The 25,407-nt window shown below is 58.8% G+C and overlaps 5 protein-coding genes across 5 annotated transcripts; all 5 read right to left on the reverse strand.

The window, feature by feature from the left end:
* Nucleotides 1-487: 487 nt before the first annotated feature.
* On the reverse strand, nt 488-13,027 carry LDBPK_363090 (hypothetical protein, conserved; the record flags this gene model as incomplete). Its single annotated transcript, XM_003865376.1, has 1 exon — nt 488-13,027. One exon carries the CDS (start codon nt 13,025-13,027, stop codon nt 488-490), a length of 12,540 nt encoding a protein of 4,179 aa, XP_003865424.1.
* A 3,549-nt stretch (nt 13,028-16,576) lies between these two features.
* LDBPK_363100 (succinyl-CoA ligase [GDP-forming] beta-chain, putative) lies at nt 16,577-17,818 on the reverse strand (the record flags this gene model as incomplete). Its single annotated transcript, XM_003865377.1, has 1 exon — nt 16,577-17,818. One exon carries the CDS (start codon nt 17,816-17,818, stop codon nt 16,577-16,579), a length of 1,242 nt encoding a protein of 413 aa, XP_003865425.1.
* Nucleotides 17,819-18,563: 745 nt separating this feature from the next.
* Nucleotides 18,564-18,962, reverse strand: LDBPK_363110 (hypothetical protein, conserved; the record flags this gene model as incomplete). Its single annotated transcript, XM_003865378.1, has 1 exon — nt 18,564-18,962. One exon carries the CDS (start codon nt 18,960-18,962, stop codon nt 18,564-18,566), a length of 399 nt encoding a protein of 132 aa, XP_003865426.1.
* An 807-nt stretch (nt 18,963-19,769) lies between these two features.
* On the reverse strand, nt 19,770-20,285 carry LDBPK_363120 (hypothetical protein, conserved; the record flags this gene model as incomplete). The annotated part of the gene is made up of 1 exon (XM_003865379.1): nt 19,770-20,285. One exon carries the CDS (start codon nt 20,283-20,285, stop codon nt 19,770-19,772), a length of 516 nt encoding a protein of 171 aa, XP_003865427.1.
* A 3,997-nt stretch (nt 20,286-24,282) lies between these two features.
* LDBPK_363130 (hypothetical protein, conserved) lies at nt 24,283-24,993 on the reverse strand (the record flags this gene model as incomplete). Its single annotated transcript, XM_003865380.1, has 1 exon — nt 24,283-24,993. The coding sequence occupies one exon, from the start codon at nt 24,991-24,993 to the stop codon at nt 24,283-24,285; it is 711 nt and encodes a 236-aa protein (XP_003865428.1).
* Nucleotides 24,994-25,407: the final 414 nt, after the last annotated feature.

Raw genomic sequence — 25,407 nt, forward strand, 5'->3', positions numbered from 1 at the left:
AGGGGAGTGGGGAGGAGGAGGGAGAGAAGGATGTGAGCAAAGGAATGAAATGACGGTCACAGCAATGCCGCCGGCTGTGCTTTTCCACCCTCCTCTGTACTCGTCTGCCGTTGTCTGTAGGACGAGAAGAGCACGCACTTCAATGCATCCTCTTTCACGTCGTCTCGCGCACAGAGGGTGGGTCGAGTTGGGATGCATGCACGCGCACAAGCGTGTGGGTGCCCTTTGCGTCGAGCATCAAGCAAAAAACTAAAGAACGACAGATCATGATATGTGTGTGTGTTGGGCGGGGGGAGGGGGGCAGCACTGCACATGCGGCGTGGGACTCCTCGCAACCCAGACGCTATCAACGAAAGCCCCACGCGCACCCTCCACTACGTACAGATCGAGCACCACCGCGTAAACAGCCACACACGCCATCTACACCATCGTGCGCATTCCTTTTTCTTTTTTGTTTCAATTCCGTTCTCTCCCCCTTTTTCCGGTACTACATGTACGCCTGCCATCCAGCGTAAGCACGACCAAGTACGCGCGGGTCAGAAGCGATGCGCAGCAGTCGCTGCACAAATACATCCTCCTGATGAAGTGTCGACAGTGCCGTCTCCGTGAGGTCGGCATCCTCTCCGTTCTCGTCTCGCTTCCTCTCACAGAGACATGCCTTGACTCCGATCCACACGTCCTTGTCTTGGGTCACGTACGCGTTGCGTGCCACGTCGCGCAAAATGATGCCGGCGGGGTGCTCGAGATTGAGCTTGCGACGCACCACATCAAGCTGATGCCCAGCAATGCGACTTTCCTCGTCGCCCATCGCGTCCGCATCTGGCATTAGCAGCGCTGCTACCATTCCTTCCACAACTTGTCGCTCGGCGCGCAAGACGTGCAAGACGTGGCGCATACGGCAGCGCGTGACGTCGTCCCCTAAAACCCCTTGTACCCGTTGCAGCTGCGGCGTGTGCCGAAAGGGCATCAGCTCCAGCACCGGCAGCTTGCGCGTCGCGTCGCCAAACGCCAGCCCGAAGCCGATGGCCACCAGTTCACAGTTTAGGAGGTCCACCAGCAAATTGCCAGCGTGGCGGTCCCCAACGCCCAGCACAAAAGACGCCATGGAGGCGGCGGCGTTCGTGTCCAAGAACGCGTCTCGTGCCCCAAGCCAAGAGCAGTGGTCAGTGGCGATGCTCTGGAGCGACTCTACAAGGGCCGACTGGCGCAGGCAATACACAAGATCCTTGTACTCCTGTTCTGGGATCCCGGTGATATGAGCGGTTTTGTAGAGAGGGAGAATCTCTTGTGGCTTTCCGCGAGCCCGGCAGAAGCGGGCCACTGCATCATGCGCATCTGGCGGCGTGGCCTCCTTCATCAGCTCCTGCAGCGGGGTCGTTCTGGGCACCCAGCAAATCAGCCCCACAAGCGGCGAGACAGGGACGACGGCGTAGGTGCGGATCGTCAACGCTGACAGCCGAGAGCGTGGAGACACGAGAAGACAAAGATTGGCGAATGTGAACACCTCCTGAATGCGCTGGTCTAGCCGGAGGTCCTCGCCGCCCTTGACCATGTAGGTGCAGATGCCGGCGGAGGTGTAAATATCCACCTTCTTCGGCAACCGCTTCGACTTGAGCACGAGGACGCGGTCCGCTACGCCGACGAGCGTGCAGCACTGCTGAGCCGCATCCGGCGGTGTATGGAGGAGGTGTGTCGGCTGAACTGGCTGGAGGATCGGCTCGGCCGCATCGCTGGTGTAGCCCAGTTGGGTAGTAGTAGTAGTCGCGGCCGTGGCGCTGCGCCCCAGCGCGTGTTGAAGTCGCTCCGAATACAGTCTCAGTTCCTGTGACCTGGTGGCACTATTCGATGCGCTCGTGGAGAGGGTGCTCAGCGTCTGTGCTACTTGGCGAAGGGCCTCCCTCTTTGCGCTGCGGAATTGTTCACCTGACTTGAGCACCTCCGCGGAAAAAGCGTTCCGGCGATCGAGCTCCTGCAACACCTGTGCGGCCCGGCGGTGGTAGAGTTGCGCCCGTCCCCACCGTGCTGGGTCCATGAGATCACTTTTGCAGCGTTCGTACAGCTGCAGTGCCGCCATCAGATACTCCGCCTGCGCGCCACCGCCGCCGCGCGTGCACTGCTCGTGCTGCTTCACCAGTGATTCAACCTCGCTCAGCCGCACCTCCAGGCGATGCTGGGGCTCTACGAGCTCATCAAGGGCGGCGGCGAACTCGGCAACAAGAGCCATCCTGTGGCTCCTGTGCCACTTGTGTAGTTCCGCGAGTTCACGTGTCAGGTCGTCGTCGACGGCACGGCCGGCGTTGCGGCGTTTTCCCAGATCGGCGAGACTGCGCCAGGCGCAGTTGATGGGGTAGTAGAGCACCTGCCCACGCTCGCGGCAGAGGCGCAGGAGGATTCGAGCCAGGACGGCGTGCTCCGTCTGCAGGAGCGCATTGACAAGGAGGGTTGCCCATGGGAGCCACACTAGCGTAGGCAGCATAACCAGAGCCTCCCATGTACCGCGCCACTGAGCCTGCGCTGCGGCTTCGGCTACTCGCGGGAGGGCAAATAGCGAGAGCAGTCGCGGCACCCGTGCTGAAACCGGAAGATGTCCTCCACTACCGACTTGCATGCTGCGATCGCCCACTGCCTGCGCGCACCAGAGAAATGTGTTGGCGTAGAGCTGCCAAAGCGATTGCGTCGCGGCTGTGATGTAGGACGCGCGCGCAGCATCCTTCGCATCTCCACCCATGTCAGCGAGGGTGCCGTCGCCGCGCGACACAGGAGGCAACAGTTTCTCCAGCGCGTTGAGCAGGGCCACGTGGGACGGTATCGTGTCCCGCAAGTTTTCCTTCAGAGTTGACACCCATATCTCCCTCTTTTGTACAGAGGCTGCCGACCCAGCAGGGATGCTTAGGATGCTACCGATGGAGGCGAAAATCTCTACTTCGCACTGAGCAACGTCGGCGGCCCACTGCCGCGCTGCTGCGGGCGACAACAGCCCCGCAGCCGCACGCTGCTGCACGTCCTTTCCCGTCGCCTTCTGGAACGCGGCAAGAGCTTCCTCTCGTGATGCGCCACTCGCTTCCCTTGGCGTAACCGCAATACGAAAGAGGCTACTCCGCTTCTTGAGAAGCTCCAAGGCGCAGCGTGTTGGCTCGGATAGCGTGGCGTGGTCCGCCTTGGACGCTATAGTCTCGATGGCACTCGTCTTCTCCGGGAGAAGCAGCAGTTCTGAGCACTGCTGCACAGTCCACGTGCCCAGCAGCTCGTGAATCTGTGCAACAAGCTTGTGACGTTCGTTGTCCGTGAACTGCAAGCTGCCCAAGAGATCACCCGTCGATTGCACGTGGTAGTCGATGATGAGCCTGCGGATGAGAAGGACATCGTCAATGAACAGTGAGCCATATGCGCCGCTGAGAGGTACCGACGCTGGCATCGTGTCGAGGTACGTTTGGAGCGCCACTCCGGCGCTGCTCGCGGCGCTCGTGGAGACGAATCGCAGCACCTGCGCTGCATCCGCCAACTGCGAGAGGGAGTTCGCGGCGAGGTAACCGCAGACTAGCGAGCTGCCGCCGCTGTCATAGTGAGAAGCGGTGCTTCCAAGCAGGTGGTCGACAGAGGTTTCTGCATGAAGCTGACAATCCAGCCAGCGTCCATTTGCCATGAGACACGCACCCCACTCGAACCCCGTGCGGTGCCGCGACGCCGTCGAGGCTTCCGCTGTCACCGCAGACGCAGCCCCGTCGCACATCAGCTGCAGTTGCGCGCGTAAGCGGAGGCGCACGCCCTCAACGCTTACTTCTCCGCTTCCCCCTGCCCCTACAGGCGTTGCGGACTGCAAAGCCGACGCCGCACCACACCAATCCAGCAGCAGCCGGGAGGCACGACTCCGGTAGTGGCGCAGCACTTCCTCCCGAGCAGCGAACAGGGCGAAGGCTCCACCGCTCACGTGCGTTGCAGGGGACGCTACAGTTGCCACTGCTGCTGCTGCCTCCTTCTCCTCATCTTCCAAGAGTTTTGCAATAACGCGCATCGAGTAGGCTGCCCCACCCACCTCCATGGCATCAAGCGCGCCTTGCAACTGAATGACCGGTGCCTCATGCCGCCTTGTAGCCCTGAACAACTGCAGAGCTGCCTGACATGCCGCATCATCGTGTCGACGCAGTCGCTGCGCCACGTGATAGGCATGCCACCCAAGCGCAGGAAACTCAAGAGAGGGTCTTGTAGGCACCCCCCGCGCTGCCGACGGCTGCAGTGACGACAACAACTTCTCCACAACGTGTGCTGTGCCGTCCACAACGGGCAGAAACGCCGTTGGCACACTGCCGCCATACGCCTGTACGTCGCTTGTGAGGCGCACTAGGGCTGCGCAGTCAAGACTCGCCAATGAAGACCAACCGGCTGCCTGCGCATGCAACAACAGTTCTAGCGCAACGAAGAGGGTGAAGGGGTTCTTGGCAAGCTCGCACTGCCTGGTTGTCACCCCGCTCTGAAACTTAGGCAAGAGAGAAGTGAGGGCACTACACAGAGAGACTATGTGTGGTGACTCACTGGTGACAGGGGATGCGACGGCAGCGTTGCTGATAAGATCGATGAGCACACGGGCAGCCACCTCATCTTCGTGGAGGCACAACACCTGCAGCGGCACCAGCAGAGACTGCAGTGTCAGCCGCACCTCCGACAAGCGTCCGGCCGTGTTGCTTTCAAGGGAGGGCGCTGCTGATGGTGCGTTCATCACCGAGCGACCAGCTTGCAGTGCGGCGCCATGCGCAGCGTTTCGTTGCATCGTTGCAGAGATTTGGCGGGACGCCATCACACCGGCCGATATCACCGCGTTCTCTTGCTCGGAATCACCGCTTTCCAGGCGTAGCCAGGATCGGGTTACCGCGGTCGCGGCGGCGCACGGCGCGGCACCAAGTCGCCACGCACCAGTTGCTCGAGGTCTCCGTGCGCCCGACAAAGGCTGCTGCTGTTGGTGTGGTGGCTGGGGTACCAGGGCAGGCGGCGCGTAAATCTGGGCGAGCGCAGCGGTTATTGGGCATGCAGCGTTCGCTGTCGCCGCCTCCGCAGGACTGCCGCACTGCACTGCTTCAGAGAAGAGAGGCGCGCTCCGGGGCTGCCGCTGCGCAACGGAGCTTTCCGCCGCGGTATCTGCGCTCGTCGCCAGCGTCGGAGACGCCCCTTCCGAGTGCAAGGCTTCGGGGCAAAAGTAGGTGGGGTTGGCAAAGTCGCGCGACCGCTTTGACAGAGAGAGGAGGAGGAGGGCGACATGCCGCACCCACCCCCCACTGCCACTGTGGCCGTCTCCACTCGCCCCGTCCTCGGCTGTGAAAAGACATGTGAGGCGCCCCCACATCGTGTCTGGTACATGCTGCGCGTGAACATCAAGGTACTCCAGCACCGCGCCCTGCACCGCAGGAGAGGCGTCGCGGAGCCCACGACGAACCAGGAATGCCTCAGCATCTGCACTGACGCTGCCGCCACCGTCCTGTTTCTCCTGATCCTCTCTCACGACCGTCCACCGCCGTAAGGCGGCCAAACCCATCTTATAGAAGGCAATACGCGCCGGCTCCGCCGACTCCATCGCTTGCAAGACGTCGAGACAGCACAAGTCACGCAGAACGTGGCGCACTGATTCCATCGACATATGCGGTAAGGCGTTCTTCACAACCGTGCAGATGCCTAGTAGAGGCTCGCCCTGACCGCCACGCAGCAGCCCTGACAAACACACGTGAATGGAGTCGTAGTTGTCGGCGACGTAGGTGCCGGCGCGTGCCAAGACGCGCAAGGTGAGCAGCTTCTCTGAGTCTTTCCGAATGCTATATCGACGCAGCAGGTCTGTGCGACTGAGCAGCTGGTACACCAAGTCACCGCTCCGGTCCTCCTGCATTGCCTCGAGCACCTCGAGAAACTTCTTGTCCGACTTGCACACAGCCAAGATTGCGCACACAGTGCCCCGCAGCGCGTCGCGAAGGAGCTTCCTGACCGCAGAAGACGGCTCCCGTGTCGCCGCTTCGCTCAGCAGACGGTGTTCAAGGCCCACGAGCCGTGCCGTGATGTGGTACAACTGCGGCGATGCCGAGGCACCCAGGAAAGCGCCCAGCAAATCGTACACCTCCACCACCTCCCGGCTGTCTCCGGTGCAGCCAAGACAGCCGCACGCGTTTGTGATCAGATAAATCACTTCCAAGGCGGCGTGGCGCTCGTACGCAGGGTGCGAGAGCAGCATCTTCATCTCTGCCGCAGTGAGCGGCTGCGACGTAGACAGGCTCGCCAGTGCGGCACCTTGTGCCCGACGGAACTGCTCCAGCAGCTCAGCAAGTCTCTTGTGGGAAGTGGGGTCCAGTGCACGACTTCCCTCACATGCAGTGAAGGAGTGCTCCCATGCCAAGTGAACGGCAGCATACCGGGCAAGCGCTTTCAGCGATGCGGCGCTACCCACAGCTAAGGCTCTTGAGCTCCCTTCGCGGTGCCACCTTGTTAGGAGGGCGAGAAGCTCCCAGATGACCTTCCCCGCCCGTTCCGAAGGCGCCATCGCGGCCACGGCGTCGGCGACCCCGTCGAAGATGCACCGCGCGAAGGTGCCAAAGAAACGCTCGTGACGGCATATCATCTCGTAAAAGACCATTCTGACGGGCAGGCGCAGCTGTGGCTGCCGCAAGACCGCGACAACGTGGCGGACCCACTCCGGTGGCTCACCCGGCGTCACCGAGGATGACGGAAAGTGCCGAAGAAGATGCGCGAACAGCTCCGGTACTTGGCACCTGTCCATGTCTCTCCACAGCTGCACCTCTCCCACTGCGTCCAATAAATCCGTCACAGCGACCCCAGGTCTCTTCACGAGGAAGAGGCCGTTCCACCCTGCGACGCTACGCTCTTGAAAAAAGCATCGACAGAACACCTTCTCGGTTTGCTGCGTTTGCGAGAGCGTCGCGAGAAGGCACCGGAACGCGGCTTGACGGTATCGACGCGGCGCGTCGGCGCGCGCGCTGTCGCCAACGTCACCGTCAGCCTCCTCAGCACTATTGTCGTCGCCGCCGGTATTCGGTGACTGCCACGCTGCGCGACACGCCTTCAGCACCTCCAGCGTGAGCTCTACCCCAGTTGTATTTGGATTTCTGCCGGTGAACGCTGTACTGATCGACCCTCGCAATTCGGTCAGAGGGCAAAGGCGGTGCATCAGTGCCAGGCAGGAGAAAGCCGCAGTTTGCATATAGAAGCATCCAAGCGCGGGCGCCCTGCCTGCCTCAGTTACCCAGTTTCGAACCTCTTCCTCGAAGAGTCGCAGCCGCACCGCCTCAGCGGAGGCCTGTAGAAGTGGAAGAAGGACGTGCTCGGTGAGGGCGTCGCAGATGCCAGGGTGTGTGCGTGGATCGCGCAACAAACGGGAAGCGCACCTGCACGCGTCCAGCTGAAGCGCTTGCTGGCAAACGCTCAGCGCCTGCAGCGCCCCATGCACCTGGCGAACAATGGTGTCGCGCTGCGGCATAGATTCCTGCGCGAGGAGAGGGGCAATCACCTCGAGCACCTGCACCTTGTGGGGCAGCACCGCCGCGAAGAGCGCCGTCCCTGACCGGACCACGTCGGCAACATTCGTCTTTTCCCGGGGTGTCTTCAGCTCCGTCCACCGCAGCGGCAGCGCGCTGTTGAGTACCTCGTTGAGAAAGTCGAACGCCATTTCCACGGCCCTCAGGTCGACAGGAAAAACCGCCAAGGAGCGACGCGCCGGGCGCGGCGTCATCGTTGCCGCAAGCACGTGAAAGCCCCATACAACGTGCTCTGTTGCATCAACACTTGCCAGGAGGCTGCACATGTTGGCGGGCTTGCTGACGAATAGTACCAGATCGCAAAGCGCGCTGCTCAGAGTCGTATCTGTACGGATGGCCGGGCCTATTAGTTGCACAAGCATCAGCAACGCTGCGAGCCGAGCACCCCCGCGGCCGTCGTCTTGCGCCGCCGTCGGCGTGCTTTGCCGCATCTCTCGCTCCGCTGCAACCAGATTCGCGCAGACACGGCAGAGTACCTTGTCGTGTTCGGATGTCAGCGAGCGACGCTGCAGTTCCGCGAGCCAGTCTCCAACCAAACTGAAGAGGGAGACTGCCTCGCTTGAACTTCGAAGGGCATCTTCTGACATCGCGACCGTGGTCAAGGACGGCAGCGCAGAGACGAGACGGTCTGTGGGTAGCGCAGCACTCGCTTGCTGCCAGCACCGGTTCATGACACTGTCAAAGGCGCGGCTCAGTAATACCGAGGTCGACCTTGATGAGGGCGACACAGCCACTGCACCATGACCGTCTTCGAGGTTGACAGCGAACGAGGAGCTCGTGAAGATGTTGTGCTGCACCGCGTCGGAAGCAAGCAGGTCGCGTAGGTGCTGGCGAAGGAGTGCGGGATCAGGCTCACTGAGCATAAGTACCAACAGCCCCTCGCACACCTCTTCTCCGCCCGTGGCATTGAGGGCGGCGGAGTTTCGCAGTAATCCCAACAGCATTGCGACAACCGTCTTGGGCGATATCTTCATTGAATCAGCTATGCGCATCCACAGCGTCGTGGTGCCGGAGGAGCAAGGGGCTTCCATCTGACACAGCGCAGCCGCGAGGGCAACCGGCCCAGTAACAAGCGCTGATGGGCCTACGCTTAGCGCATCGATAAGCTGGCGGGCAGGCGAGGCTGCGGTGAATACAGTAAACACGCTAGTTTCCCGGATGGCGCAGAGTACGTCCTCGATCACTTGTGCGCCGCGACGCCTTTGACCAGCCACGCGCATTAGAAGCTCAATGAGTTCCAGGCACCACCGCGCCGTCGGAGCCAGTTGCGAGGAGGGGGCGCAGCGGCGAAGCGGCACGCCAGCAGTTGCGTCTTCACCGACGTCTCCTGCGCAGTTCTCCACGGTCACTTTAGCTCCCGCCACCATCACGCGAGCAGCCTGCGCAATTACGGTAGGCGTGAGGAGCAGAGAGAAATGCGTGGCGTGTGTCTGCTCCGGTACCACGTCTACAAGTTCTAGTAGCCACCGCACGATGTGCGGAGAAATGCACCTGCTTTCATGCGTTGCCACGCGTGCCTCCTCGACAATGGCCTGGAGCACGACCGTCAGCAGACGGAGCAGCTCTGTTTCAACACAGCAGTCGTCCGCCCGCGTACAGATGACGGGGGTTACCGCTTCAGCGATCGCCCTTTTGTTGGTTTCGGTGCCATAGCCACTCTGAAGGAGCGCTACGAGGGTGGCGCACCCGCCAACCGTGCTGTCAAGTGACCTGACCGCGGCGGGGCCCAGCCGCTGCTGCTGTTCACAGATTAGTTCCTGAGAAAGCAACAACACCTGGCGCGCGCTGGCGTTCGTGTGCGTTACCGCAGGCAGCGTCTGCAGCAGTGTGATGGCGCAGACGGTGTGTCGTCGTGCCAACGCTGGAAGCACCGCACGCGCTGCGTGCACAAGATCTGCCGCGAATCGGTCTGCCTCCCTTTGCTCTTCTTCATTTTCCAGTTGGCGGATATCGTGACAGTAGGCTCCCAACCAACGAAGCGACTCTTGAACCTCGTTGCACGTGGCAGTCTCCATCACCCCCCATATAGGGGCCTCCGTGCAGCGCCGCAGGCAGCCAACAGCACCTTGCGCCACCGCCTGCACTGTGCACACCAGCCCCGGCACTCTAACTTTGCACAGGCGGCGCATCATGACGTGCAGACAATGAGCCGCCCCCAACCGAGACCATTCAGATACGCCGCACTCCATCCTTACCAGTCGCCCGATCACCGCTCGAAAATGAGGGGTCACCGTTTGCGGTTCGTCTGCGGGCGGTATGGCATATGCGAAGAGGGCCTCCGTCGCAACCTGTCGCTGCATCCCCTCTCGCTCGCCAAGCCCGCGCAACAGCACGGACACAAACAACTCTGCCTCTTCAGGGGTACCCGCTGACCTACCAAACCACCGCGCTGCTTGCATCAGTAACCCATGTAGCTCCTGGTGCACCATGCTGCCACCGCCGCCACCACTACCACCCGTGCTGGTGCGGGCTAGAGAAGCAAGGGACAGCAACGGAGGAAAGACGGCGCTGCCCCAGTCGTTCACCTTCTTACCAATCGCCCACACAACACACCAGTAGAGGACTTCCGCTGCCGCTGTGCGCACTGCTGGGTGCTTGCCGTGTAGACTCAACCGTGAGACGAGGGGGACAAGGTACCCAATGTGCAGCGCACTATCTACCGGTACGAGCGGTACGGTGACTGGCTGCATTGTCGCCAACCAGCGCGGCATGCTATCTCGACGACCATTGCTGGCCGGCTCGCCCCTGCAGAGCAGGGCGAAGGTGGCCTCGTTGCTGTGATGCTGCAGCTCCGCAGCGATGGCGACACCGTGCCGTGCCGCCAACATTTGCACGGGGGCTCGCACGGCAGCCACCACCTCCGCGGAGCGCAAGGCGCTCGTGAGTGCTGGCAGCACTGCAGCTGCCCAGCGAGGCGAACGGCATGCTTTCTTTTCCAACACGCGCAAGGCATGCTGCCGGTTACTCTCAAGGATAGCGGGGCTGCTGCCAAAGCTGCACACGACCTCATTCGTGCTGCCGGCGACACTTTCAGCTTGCAGTGATGTTGGTGTGGCTGTCATGACAACCTTGAAGGCGCGCACATATGCGTCGAGGCGGCGGTGGTCGTCGCAAGCTCGGGCGCGGCTACCAGCCAGCTCACCCCTATCTTCACTCCCCACAAGCGCCGCACCAACCACCACGCACATGGCACACTGGTAGAGCAGCTCGTCGCTGTACACGTGCACCCGTCGCAGGCACTCCGTAGATAAAAAGTGGTGAAGGAGCGGCGAGACGCACAGGTGGTTTTCGTGGTGGCCATCACTGGTGACATCCGAGTTGCCACTCGCTAGTGGAGCGTCCGTATAGGGCCGCTGATGTGTCAATGAGTGTGGACACACGCCCTCGACGCCCACGACGGTGTGATGAAGCAGCGTGTAAAAGCCGGAGACGTGCAGTGCGGCACTGGCGCCACGCACCAGCGCTTCCAGCCATGCCGTCAATTCCTCTGCTGGTGGGCGACAAACGCAGCCAGACCCCTTGAGCCCCTCGCTGAGGCGGACAAAGAAGTCCACAAAACTCAAAAACGCACTGTAATGCGTCGGAAAGCTAGGCTGCACGCCATCAACGCCGTCCACCAAAATTCGCTCCAGCGTTGCCTCGCTGTTGCTTTTCACGATCACCACCTCCAGCCGCGCCCGCTCGCAGAAGCCCGTGCAGGCGCGGTAAAAGGCGGCAGAGAGGCGTTGCTTCGACTCGGCCTCTGCTTCTGCTCCGGATTCCTCACGTGTCGTCAGGAGCCTCGTCCACAGTGTTGCCATGCGGTCCAACCGCTCCTCAGTGGAGATACGCTCACCTGCAAGCCTCATCATGGCTGCGCCTGGCGCTTCCCCGACAAGCTCAAGTGTACGCTCGCTTAGCAGGCGAGGCAGGGTGTTGTGGGGTGCGCGTGGGTGGTGCGTGAGAGCCCTGATTACAAGCACGATACCCGGCACTGTCTTCTCTCGGTTGTAGAACTTCGGGTGCGGGTAGAGGAGGAGGACCCAGTCTAGGAGCTCCCGCACCACTGCCTGCTGCCGCGGCGACACCGACGGAAGCAGCGTCAACAGCTGCCCAAGGGTGGCGAGAAGGTAGGGCACCTGTTGAAACAACGCCTCCGTCCTCTGCGCAGACGCGGTGATCAGCAGACCCCCTACACGCTCCTCGAGGCGCGTGCTCATCGTCTGCAGCGCCTGAGGACCACTTAGCGCGGCCACGGCGGGGAGAAGGTGATACAGGGCTTCTAAGGCATAAGAGGCTTCCCGGTCCGCGCTCGAGTCCAAAGACCGCAGGAGGAACTCCACAATGCTATGAAGCTTGTGTGACGCGGCCGTATTGCGCGTGGTATTCGCATCCGCCACCTCTGACGAACAGCGCTGCTGCAGCTGAGAGCTCAGCGCGGACCAGAACACTGCCGCCGCGGCGTGTGTTTCTCGACGCACGTCTTTGTTGCGGTGCATCCACAGCGATCTGAGAGCGACGCTGTACTCGGCGGCGCACAGCAGCGTGAAAGGCGCAAGGGTGTCGGAGGCTCGACGACGAAGTAGAAAGAGTGCGGAAAGGCAGAACGTATAGTTGGTCGACGTTTCGCCCAGCATCAGCGCGCTGAGTACGATGTTGTTGATGAGAGTCAAGGCAGGGGCGTCCTCTTCGCAGCGGAGCGGGAAACTGCCCAGAACCCCCGCCAAGCCCCGTAGAAGGCCCTCTCCAAGAGTTTGATTCACCTCCGCCCGCTGGGCCAGATTCCTCGCAACGTCGAGGAAGCATTTCAGAATTCTCTCCGCGAGCTGTCCGCTTAGGGCGTGCACATACGCTGGCTGTTCACACAGACAACCGAGAAGCTGCATAGAGGCGTTCTGCGGCCGAAGCGCGACGTCATGCTTGGCCCCACAGATATCTGCGCACAGTTTGGCCACCTGTGCCACCTCATCCCCAGAAGCAACCACCGCGCAATGCGCCTCCTGCAAGTCTGAAAGCTGCATCAGCGCGAGCAGGAGATGCAGACACTCCGTCTGCACATCCGCGCGCTTCTTTAATGGAAGCAGCAGCTTTAGCAACCGCATCGCGGCCTGAAAGAGGCACCGCAGTTGCCCAGGTGACGCACCTCGCACGAGCGGTGGCTTCACAGCGTCGCGCAGCAGCTTCACAAGGTGCTTCAGAATGTCCGCCTCAGGCGCACGCGCAGAGGCCGCCACCGAATCCGTGAGGCGACGAAAGAGGGAGAGGAGAGTCGCAGTCGCAGTCGCTGCAGTCGTCGGCGTACGCGGCTCACCGACGGTGAAGGTCGCTGAACATACAAGCTCCCACATGCGCTGGCCATTTATGCGGTGGTCAGTGAACAAGTATGCGTGATCGGCGATGCACTTCCTTATCGTTTCAATCGTCGTGGGCGCCGCTGTCCCACTCAAGTGGGCAGCGGGGCCATCCACGAAGAGGTTAAGCTGCGTGATACACTTCGATATGACGTTGATGACCTCGTCCATCCTAGTGCTCACTTTAGGCCCTTTGCAGAGGACGAGGAGGATAGGGACAGAAGTGAGGGAAGGAGTAGGTGTGCAGATCACAGCTGTGCCCGTTTCTGTATGTGTGTGTGCGAGCGTGCCATATGTGTTCCCCCAAGAAAAAAAAACACTTTAGACGAGCGAGTGCGGTTTCGCACACGCTTGCTGGGCGTGTCCGGTCACTATGTGAATATGTGCGCTCTGTGCTCGAACATAAGTGCGTGTGTACGTGTGCTGAAGAAGTGGGTGCCCCACTTGCCGATCAGCACACCGTTAATGCGATGTTGAGAGAGAGAGGCGAGAAGAGGCGCGCAAGGGAGGGGGGGGGGGAAGGCACGAAAAAGAAACAAAGAGAGTTAGTTGAGGGTACCTACACCTTCTTGCGCCGCGTGCGTGCATATGTGCATGTGTGCGCGTGTGTGATGAATGCGGGATCTGAAGAACGAGGACAAGGCACACACGCGCACACATACACCCACCTACACTTGCATGTGCAGTCCCGCAGGTTCATTTGAGGTAGGAAAAGGAAGACGTCCTGCTCGACAGTGGCCCGGAACACCACATTTTGCGGCGAAACTGCAGCTTCGCCAACAGCGTGAGGGAGGCCCACAACGCTTGCTGCGGAGAGAGAGAGTTCTTTGCCAGAGTCGGGACGGTCGCCCCACGTGCGCCTGTGTGCGCGTGGCGTACGTAGACTTTTTTGTCCCATGGCCCCCTCCATTTGCTGCCTTCCCGAGGGACTGAATCGGCAACACCGCGTGTCACGGTGGCGCGTCCTTTTCTGTTGATTCCGTCTTTTCGTTCGTCATCTCCTTACGCTAACCACACACATCGAAGGCCGGTATGTTTCGTGTGCGCCATGTTTCGCTGGACAGTGCGTTCGTGTGCACGTGCAGAAGAAAAACACACACTCGCATACATAAAAACAAAAACGATGTGCTCGCTGTCTTCTGTTCGTCCATCCCCTTTTCCTTTTGTCTTTTCTCGTTGTGTGTGTGAGTGCGTGCCTATAAAAAAAGCTGAAATAAGCAAAACAAGAGGGAGAGACAAGAAGCCGAAGGGAAATCACTAGCGAGCGTGTGCTTGCGCACATACATACGACCTTATACAGAGCCCCCTCCCCATCTCTCTCTTTCTCTCCTCCTCTGGCTTCGGTATTGTGTTACCACTCTTCTTCTCGAAAACTCAGCACCTTTCCGCATGTGCGTGCGCATGTGTGATGGATGACTTGTTCATTGCTTTGCCATTCGTCACGTGTTCATGGTGTTGGTACGCGTCTGCCGGTGCGCTTCGTTGTTACTATTGATGGGGGCAAATCCGGGGCCGCAATGACCAAGGCTCTGCAGCTAGCACGTTTGTGTGTATGCCTGCGCGCTGCCGCGAGGGGATGAGTTGGGAAGACACCCATCAGCAACAAGGGCATCCACAAAGCACACACACACACACACACACACACACCTATATATAAAAGACAAGACTGACTCCCGAGAAAGGAGAACTAGTATGACCTTTACTTCCCCTCACCACCTGCCAGAGTTGACTCCAATAGTGGCGCTATCTTCTTTCCATACCCCTTTCTTAGGATTGCACTTTCACTTGACGTGAGAGCGCGAGGTGAAATGTAGGGAAAAGGGCAACTAAAGGCGAGAAAAGGAGACGAAGAGAGGAAGAGGGGAGGGGGCAGGCTGGTGGCTGTAGTGACTGCAGGCCAACGGACAGCACGCGCCAAATCTGGAGGGGATGATGCCATCCGACCATCCATCACATGGATGCGCACACACCAAAAAAAAAGCGAAAGCAAGCGAGAGAGAGAGGCAATACCAAGTCAGCCGGTCAGTCAGTCAACACCTAAGACAATAAGAACGCGCCACTATTCTTGTTTGTTTTCCCTTTTTTGCAGTTAGCAACGTTAAATATCGTCTCTCACTCTCTCCATTCCCCCCTGCTCTCTGCCTTTCCTTCACACTCGCTTCCTTTGCATTTTCTGTGTGTCTGTGCCTGTGTGTAGGTCGACGAACAGACACATCTGACAAGGAAGAGGCGTAGAGACACTCCGTACATGCACGTACACACAAGAGATGAAAGGCGCGGGCAAGGTGCCGGGAGGGAGGACGGAGTCACATCAGAAACATATAAAACAAATGAGAGACAACTTAAGACGACATCAAACAACAACAAAGGTGGAGAGCAACTCACACCCACCCACCCCCACACGCAAAGAGATGGCCAAAAAAAAAAGCATGGCAAAACAAAGGAGACGAAGGCAGATGAAGAGTGCGCCGCTCTCTTCCCTGTTTTGGTTTTGTTCCTTCCATTCAACTGGTTAACCACTTCCTCTTTTTCACGGTCGCGCGGGTACACCGTGACGAGACATGGAGAGACATTGATATATAAGAGAGGCGGCAAGCACGTGTTGCTGGTTTAACATGAGGGGAGAGGAGGAAGGGGGGGGGGGAGACATCACAAGTAGAAACTAACCAAGTAGAACAAAAAGTAATATATATATATATGAGCACGCATAAATATCTACCCACACAGACACACACACACACACACAGAAAGGACAGCTTGAACAGGAGGAAGCGTAAAAGACACTTCTTTTTGTGTATTCGTTCCCCGTTTAGAGCTCTCTCCTCCCCCTCTCTTGGCTGTTGTCGCGGCACGTTGTAGCACCATCATGGAAGCGATCTTAGTCGTGGCTGTGGTGTTAGAAGTAAGAAAGAGGGAGGAAGGGTGCGCAGCTGCTTGCCACGTGCTTGTGTGTCAGGCGTGACGGTCAAAGGGGGTGATCCGGGCAAATGGAGCGGAGATGGGTGAGGGCGCGTACGCCCGCAGACGCACGGTCCACAGAGACCCGCAAGACACATGCGGTACAATCAGGAGTCTGACAATGAGGGAGGTGGTGGCGGAGGGGGGAGGGGTGAGAGGGAAAGAGGAGCAATCGTAACCAACCAACCAAGAGAGAAGGGACACACATACCCCCTACCCCCTTCCACCAACCCCAAAGGAGGCCTTTTGATGATACATCCACACACATCCACACAGAGATACATGGGCTACTATGATTTGGAAAGAGCAAGCACACGGGCTAACTGCAGCCGCGAGAAGAACGCAGAGGGATGACGACGGTCGGAGCTACTGGCCTTTCCATCTGTGGCCCATCCTGTTTTTGCGTTTCCTATCCTCGCTGCAGTCCTCCTTCCCTTTTCACGCCATCACGCTAGTTCACCCGAGCACGTTGACCTCTCCTTTCCTTGGAGTGCATGAAATCGTGTGCGTGTGGTCACGCGGGGCCCTCAGCTGCACGGGCCTTGACGTGGTCGTCTCTCTCTCTCTTCCTCCCCTTTTCTTTGTAGGCCCCTCCCGTGTTGCCGAGAGAGAAGAGAAAGAGCAACAACAAGTGTAAAGGGGTCCTGAAAGGCAATGGTGTTTCATGCGAGGCAGCGGGTGGATGCAGCGCCCCACACGCTCACCCGAACTTACATACACACACGCAGGCGCCCACCTCTTCTTCTGGCTGTACCGTCGCGACTACTTGGCAAGCTCCACCGCCTTGCGGGCAGCAGAATCGAAGTCTTCGACGGGGTGGATGACGAGGCCACTGTTGCGGATGATCTCCTTGCCGCGCTGCTCGTTCGTGCCGCAAAGGCGCACCACGATCGGGATGGTGGTGTTGAGCGCCTTGGAGGCGTTCACGACACCTTGCGCTATGACATCGCAGTGCATGATACCACCGAAGATGTTAACCAGGATGCTCTTCACGTTCGAATCACCCGTGATGATCTTGAAGGCGGCCACAATCTGCGCCTCGGAGGCGCTACCACCAGCGTCGAGGAAGTTGGCCGCGCTGCCTCCGTGCAGAGAAATGGTGTCCATGGTGGCCATGGCCAGACCAGCGCCATTCACGAGACAGCCGACGTTGCCATCAAGAGCGATGTAGTTCAGATCGTGCTTCTTGGCGAGCACTTCCTTGCTATCGATCTGGGTCTGATCCTCCAGGGCGAAGATACCCCTCTGGCGGAAGGCGGCGTTGTCATCAAAGCTGAGCTTGGCGTCGATCTCCATCACATCACCGTTTTCGAGCTCAACGAATGGATTAATCTCCACCATGGTGCAGTCCTTGGACTTGCCGATATTGTAGAGGGCTTTGATTTGCTCTGCCGCGCGCTCCGCCGTCTCGCCTGCGAAGCCGAGCTCCTTGGCGTACGCCACAGCCGCGTCGTGGTCCACACCCTCAGCGACGTTGACCTTCATGGTCTTGATCTTTTCCGGGTGGGTCTTGGCGAGCTCCTCAATGCTCATACCGCCCTCGGCGCTACCGATGAACATAGGCGACGCGCTCTTTCGGTCGAGGATGAGGGAAAGGTAGAGCTCGCGCTTGATGCCCGCGACGGCCTCCGTGACGTACAGCGTGTTCACCAGCTGGCCCTTGGGACCGGTCTGCTTCGTCACCAGCGTGTTACCGAGCATGTGTTTGGCAGCCTCAACGGCGGCAGCGGCGCTGTCGCATACGTGCACACCACCCTGGAAGCCATCCTTGAATACACCCTTACCGCGGCCACCGGCCAAGATCTGAGACTTCACGACCTTCTTTTCCGTCTTGATCTTGGCGCACGCGGCCTCGACCTCCTCGATCGTCTTGCATGCGATACCGAACTCCACCCTGCCGCCGTTGTCCTTGATGATCTGCTTGGACTGGTACTCATGGATGTTCAGGAAGCGGCGCTGCACGCCGGCAGCCTTGGGGGTGCACAGACGACCAAAGCGGAACATGACAAATGACGGCTCTGTATTTATGTATACGCGCGGCTGCCACGCAGAGGACGCCAGGGAGGAGCGGGGAGGAGTTGGGCTAGGAAGAAGCGACTGAAACTCTTTTGATCTGGCGGAAACAAGGCGCAGGGCGAGTAGAAAACGAGAAGACTGACTGACGATTCCTGCACCGGCAGCAAAGGTGGGTGGGAAGGGCGAGGGGACGGTGAACGTAGAGGGAGAAGGAGAGCAGCGAGGAGCATGCATGGGTGTGTGTATGTGTGCACATCTACTGGTGAGAAAGACGCATGTGAACTTAGTCAATGAGGGTGGGCGTACCACCCGCCTCCGCGGAGTCGACCGCATCCACTTCATGACGCACGTGGAGCAAGAAGTAGCCAAGAAAGATGGGAGGGAGGAAGGAGAAACTCTATTTTCCTTCCAGCGTCTTCCAGGACGGGGTCCATCACGCGACGCGCATTCCGCATCCTTCCGATAGAAGTGCGTGTGATGGTGTGCTAGTATTGTTCTGTGGCCTTTATTTTGCTTGCCTATCCGCATGGCATGAGCCCCGCGCCCACGGGAGAAGCAGTACACGTACAAGTAGAAACACGAAGAGCCAAGGCTATCGAAGGGTGCGAGCTTGCCATCGACACTGCGCGACGTCAACACGGTTCATCTCCCTCCCTCCACACACGCACACGCATGGCGCGCAGCGGCTTCCATGCGTGCGTGTGTACGACCAATACGGGGGAGGGGGATAGCGTCACTTGCTGTGCTCCCGCAGCATACACATGATGATGTAGTACTGTCGCCCGTACAGAAGCGTGTTCCACAACGTGAATGTCAGAAGGATCGTGTTGAGCTGCGTCGCACCACTGTGCTGAGTAAAAAGGAGCGAGTAGAGCACCAGGCGGATGCCCTCATGGATTGTGTTGAGCATCAGCAGCCACCGGTTCAGTGGCTCTAGCAACACAAACAGACGTGAAAGCATCAAGAACACGAGCAGGCCACCATACAATGCTGCCGCAAGCGGCGCGTTAGCCTTGCTGTCGAACCACCAGGTGCCATGCTCTAAGCCTTTCGGATTGGCCTGCCGCAGCTGAAGCAGCTCGTACACATCCGCGAGGATGAGCGCGGCCGTGTACCACTGAATGACAAACATCAGCGGCGCTTTGGCAGTCGTGATGATACGAACAGAAGAGCAAGAAAAAAAATAATCGATACGGGTTCCTCTTGCGTTAAGCAGTGGAGCACGTGCCGCTCATACGGGCAGGCTCGTTTATGCTGGAGTAGCCGCTGTGCCCATGCCGAAGGAGAGAGGGTGGGGATGAGGAGAGCGGAGATGTCAACCAGCAAAAAAAAGAAGAGAGACCCAGAAAAGAGGTAGAAGAATGACATGTGCCCAGACGAAGAGAAAGACACACCCACTCACCTGGATCGGAAGTGAGGGATTGTGCCCGCCACCACTCACCGCTATCTCCCCATGCCAAGGAAGCTCGTCTTCCCCATCAAGAGATTGCGCTCGCCTCTCAAAAAGGCAAGTACGCGAGCTATGAACACCGACTCCACCACTACCACAACGTAGCACTGCAGTCGGTGAGTGCTCGCCTGTGTGTATGTGTGCATGTAGTTCGCGCTGTAGACAAAACATAGTCGAACCGGCTTGCCGCCGCGACAGCGGACAAGATGCGATGCGACCCAAGACAACCCCTTCACTTACGCCCGCTCTCTCTCTCCCTCGAGCTCGCCGCCGAACGCCCTCCCTCCCTCAAAGCAGATAAAAAGCGCATAGAGTTCCAAAAACAGAGAGAGCGAGGGAGCAAGGCCACCTTAGCACGAAGACCAAGAGGGGGCCAGCAACACGCACGGAGCACGAGCAGACACGACGCTGGCGAACAGAGGGCAAGAGGCCACCAGGGACGAACCACAGCGAAATCGAGGAGCGGCCGCAACGACGCATCCACATACTTCACTTGTTCTTTTTTTCTTCCCTGTTCTTTGCGTAGTCTGCGCGCTTCTTGCGAATGATGGCGAGTTGCTCCTGCCGCCTCTTGAGATCGGCAATCTCGACTCTTGTGTGCTGCACCTTCAGCTGCACCAGTCGAGCAGCAAATAGAGAGATGTTCACCACCATCAGCATGCCCATAATGCACACTTCACTGTCTGGTGCATCCTCCTTGTGACTGCAGCAGTAGAGGTAGAGCCCTGCCTCGAATGTGTGGACGACGACAAGGTATACAATGATGATGCGTGACTTCGGCAGTGCACACGCCATCCCGCGCGACACGACGAGGCACGCTAGTATGGCAACAAACACGTACACCAGCGGCTTGTTGTCTGTGTAGTAGTTTTTGTCGTCGACCCAGGCACCGGCCTTTGGCAGCGGCATATCACCGCTTAGCAGCCTCACAATCCCGGGAACCTCGAAGAGAGCAGCTCCTGCACAGTACACCTGGAACACTCTGGTGATGGAGAGGCCCCACATGGTGCACTCTTCAGGGGCGTCTGTCGAGAAAGAGCACTAAGGACGACAGCTGCACTGTAAACGGGGTAGAGTGTGGTATGATAAGGAGTAACAGCCTCGATGCCCCAAATTCGGTGCTTTTCACCGAAGTCAAAGCAGAGGAGGAGGACGTTGTGAGTGCCTGCAATGATGGGTGATGTGCGTGTATGCATGTGCGAGAGAGATGAGATGAGGTGAGGAATCAGAAGCGCGAGGGGAAAGAGCTTCGTAGAGAGAGAGGAAGGCAAAACGATGACGACAAAGACCCCAGTGTATCCTCCTGCAGAGAAAGAAGCACCTGCGCAGACGTGCTTGACGATGATATATATATATATATATTTCGCTCGCCGTCCTTCTGCGGTTGGATGCCTGCCAGGCATGCACACATCGTTCTTCTTTGTATATATTTTGTGTACGATTCGTGTGACGGGCTGACCTCGTAAAGCAGGAAGACGAACAGGTGAGGAAGAAGAATAGGTGTGTGTGTGTGTGCGTGTGTGCCAGATGGGAGATGGGATGGCGTGGGGTGTGTGGCGGTGGTGAAACAACCAACGACAGCAGATGGGAAGAACTGGCATCGACCACGACAAAGACCCATCAATAATGAAGGCCACCGCCGGCGCAGAAATCCGTGTGCGCTTGCTCTGCCCGCACTTTTCACAGCTTCAACTCCTTTTTCAAGACGTTGGTAAGAGGGATGCCGTAGTCCCCTCGTACGTTCTGTCACGCATCACCGCAACGGTACGGCGCAGACGCACGTTGCTGTCAGGAGACAGTTGGGGTGGCGGTGACGTATAAACCACACAGAACAAGAAAAGGAGGGGAAGTGCAGTGGTGCATCAGGAAAGCCGTCAGCAGAGACACGGATGCACGCATACACGATGGGGCAACGTAACGCGCAGCAGCAGACTGTGATAGAGGCAGGAAGCGAATGAGGGTGGAAAGGGGGTAGGGTGGGGCTATCAGGAGCATAGAGAAAGTTGTGTGCCAGCGTTCGCGCAGCGTGATGGCGAATTGGGGGGGGGGGGCTACGTAGCAGAACAGAGAGAGAAGAAACAAGACACCAATTTCCGTGTCCTTGCCAACTCGCGCACAAGCACGCGAGAGAGACGGCTGCAGCAGTGGCTGCTGCCGCTCTAGACGATAACAAGGAGAACAAATGCGCAAATAAGAGAGTGTGGGTGTGGGCAAAGAGAAGGAGGGCGTTGTCACACTAATTACGCTGCTCTGCGTCCGTCAGGTTTATATCAACGCCCTCCGCGTTCTCAGGGGCTAGTGGATTCTTGCACAGCGAGTCATGCTCTTCGAAACCGCGACATAAGGGCAGCGCTGCGCAAATCCGGCGCCATTGGTGCGTACCTGAGGCTCATTGGACACCGCTGGGGAGCCCATGGACATCATTGAGATTAATGTCGCGCCGGCTGTGACAGCATTCATGTTGTGCCTAATGAGTGACACTCCCGTGACGTCATCCCCTCTCGGCAGCTAGACACAACTGCTCAGCACCTCCGTTCCATCATCCTTGTATACCGCCATCACGCTGTCGTCGACGAAGACGTGCAGCTTCGCATACCTAGGGAGGACGACCCTGAGAGGCGCACCTGCTCACCGTCTGGGGGAGCTCGATGAACGAAGATGCAGCGCGCTGCAGTCTACTTGCAGAGGCGCCAAAGTCGGAAGGGAATCGCAGTATGAGCCTGGGGCGCTCTTCACATTCCATGCCTCGCAGACCGGCACCTGCTGAGTACACCGCACCCGCCCGGCTCGCGGCGGCGTCGACGCTGTCCGGCACGGAGACTTGCTGTAGAAGGCTTCCGGACTGATTGCAGCCGCGGGCCCGGGTGGAGGTCGTAACGGGCATGCACAGCGAGACAGACACGTGGCGCGACGCATTTGTACTCACCTGCATGCGCAAGCCGAGCTCGGACAGGCCAACGGCAGACTACGTGCTACCGCCAAAGATGCCAGGAGGGGTGTAGAAGGTGGCGATGGTCTCCTGGCACTGGAAGACTCGAGAGCTTCTCGCGATGGCTGTCATTGGGGCCGCTCACGACCGTCGGGGAGGTGCCCCAGGCGATGCGATCGGCTCGCAGAGCCTGCGTTTCCCCGATGGGAGGAAGGCGGTGATTCTCTGCGGCGTCGTACACGATGTCGCAGATGCTTTGCATGCCGGCTCAGCCGTTCGCGCTGGTATGCGACTACACCAACGCTTCGTCGATTCACGCCCCCTCCCCTCATCTGTCCCCGCCGCAGCACCGGGTCATAGAAGGTCTTACCACTGCAAAAAGCAACCAAAGTCCCCCACGGTCACCTGCCGCGCCGGGTCAGCGGTAAACAGATAGTTATTGGCATTGTTGGTGGCCACTGCGTAGGCATCATAGACGACGAGATCCGGCCTCCAGTTTGCAACGGACAGCTTGAGGTAAGGCACCCCGGCCTCTCCAGGGTCTGCACAGTTACATCGACACCGCCACTGCTACTGCTGCCGTTCCCATCCACAGAGAGGCTGTGCACAAAGGCGTGGCCGCTCTGGAAGGGTGCGCTCGTCGTGGAGAAGACTAAAATGCTTGATCGCACGCCATCGGCGCCGCTCACGCGAGCGGCCAAGGCGATTAGCCACTACAGGCCCATGATCTGTTTTGCCCACCACCCGATTGGGTCGCGGAATGCGCTGCAACTGACCAGTCCCCGTATGCTTTCTTGACCGATAACTGCGTTGATGGACCTCTTCACGAACGTGTTGAACAGTGGCCAGCTAGCCGCGTTGGCGATGCACTGGCGCTATACGTGTCTCGACTCAGCACAAGTGCATACGATAACGGGGGTGCTCTGTTTGTTGTTCATCGTGGCACACGACAGTACGGCGCGCCTGCCGTAACACTTGGGGCTGATCGTCGGCGGTGTATCTTCGCGGGACCGGTGAACATAGTTGATCGACGCACTGTTGTGCCACACAGTATCGCTATCCACCCCGGTGCTGGGATTTGAGAGCATTTAGAGGTGAGCCTTCTGCGCTGTGACTTCGCGATACAGCCCCGCCGGGCCCGTCACCTAGTTGCTTGTGTGTGTGTGTGGAAGGGGGAGGCTGGGGCGAAAAAAACGACGACAACGCATAGGATCGGCCCACTGCGAGCACCACAGCGTATGTTGCTGCACCACAAAGGAAAGGTACATGCAGCTCTTTCGACCGGTGAGTCGACGCAGCCCGGGTCGCTCTTCGAACGATACGGCATAGCACAGCAATCGAAGGAGAGAGAAGACACTGCCACATTTGGTGATGCTGCTGTGTGTGCGATGGGTGAGACCAGCCGCACGCGTCACCCCCTCTCCACCATTTTCTGCGGGAGCGAGTGCGAAGGCACGGGCGCATTTTTCGAGAGCGGCATCGGGGGAGCGGAGAGGAGGGGGGAAGAACAGAGGAAGGACAAGTGAGGCAGAACGAGAGCACTATGGCATAGTAAGCTGAACAGTTCGTAGGGAGCAGGGTGGTGATGTTCCTTTTTTTTTTTGTGTGTGGTGGTGGTGGGGGAGGGGCGGAAAAGAGTGGAGATAACAGCCATTGGTAGCGCACCGAGAATCATCCGCAGTACGCATACACAAGCACACACATACAAAAACATACGATGCGGTACTTGGTCGACTTCTCCAGCTCTGCCCTTCCCTTTTCAGTTGTCTTACCGAATAGGAAGAGATCGATGAACAGCTTCTACGCTATATCGGTGAGTAGAGAAGATGTCGTGGCGCGCCCCAACTCGCGTCCTTGCAGTCGATGAACGGCTCTGTGCTCTTCTTCTTGAGTTGCTTTGCACTGTTTGCTGTGTTGCCTGCGTGTTTGCAGTAGATGTGATAATCTGTCAGCACCCGACCCGCTTCTCATCTTGAAACGACAAGAGGGTGAGGATAGTGATGCCCACGATAGTGAGTATGCACAACTAATAACGGCGGCATGAGAAGGGGGGGGGCACACGCCTCTTATGTGTCACTCGTCGTCATCGTCATCCTTTGACACACTCTCGGAGTCGAGCGAGTCCTCATCTTCTTCTTCAGTGTCATAGCTGCCGCTGCCGCTGCCACTGTCGCTCGTGTCTTCTTCGTCCGAGGACACCTCTTCATCGCTATCGTCGCTGCCCCTACCGCTGCTGTAGTCGGAGCTTTGCTGATCCGCTTTCCCCCTTGTTCTTCGGCGCGCGTACATGGCCCGCAGCTGCTCGAGCGGGATCTCCTTGTCCTTCTCCATCGCCTGCAAAACATCCTCGAGCTTCTCCCCTCCCTTCTTCTCCGCTTTGCGCAGCGTCGACTCGTCGTCGCGCACCTTTTTCGTAGGGATGAACGCCTGGTCTGCGTCGAAGGACAGCCCCGACTCCTGCGCAAGAGTCAGGTACCGCTTCTTGAGCTGCTTCGCCAAATCATGCCATTGCGAGCCTTTCTCGTTAAAGTCCAGAGCGTTCGACAGCATGAGCACCACGTCATTCTCGACCTCAGTGTCCGTTCTGTACTTGCCCTGCTCGATGTTCTTCCGAATCGTGGACAGGTCCATAGGTGTATCTACGACGTCGTAGTAGCCGGGCACCTCGGTGGCGCTCACCGGATAGTGAAACATGGCGAGCGTGTCGGCCGCCCAAAGCTTCTTCACGAAGGAGAGACACTGCTCCTTGTGGAATTCCTCGCGTGGCCGCTTGCTGACGTCCATGGTGACTTTCTTACGCGTGAAGCGAGGGCAGGGGCGTATACGGATCGCTATTCGACAAAACAACTCGCGACACAGGAATTTCTGTCGCCTGATACGCTACTACGGTCAGGTATCTGCAGGCGGCGTCGCGTTCTTTCGGAAAACGGAGGCACAGGTGCCATAAAAGCCGGAGGATGTGTTGTGTGCGTGTGACGAGTGAGTGGGTTACCCGTGTTGCTCCGCGCGTGCAACGGGTCCTTACGCTGAGGAATAACGGAATAGAGAGGAAGAGGGACGAGGACGACACGGTGTAGGGAGAGGGGAGCAAGATAAAGGCGAGAGGGAGAGCTTCAAAGCGCTGAGCACGCGCGCGCGTAGAGAAAGCAGCAGTAAACGACTGAGATAACAGAGGCTGCAACCCGACTTCCGCCCGTT

The sequence above is a fragment of the Leishmania donovani genome, chromosome 36 (assembly GCF_000227135.1).
Source record: "Leishmania donovani BPK282A1 complete genome, chromosome 36".
Classification (NCBI taxonomy): domain Eukaryota; phylum Euglenozoa; class Kinetoplastea; order Trypanosomatida; family Trypanosomatidae; genus Leishmania; species Leishmania donovani.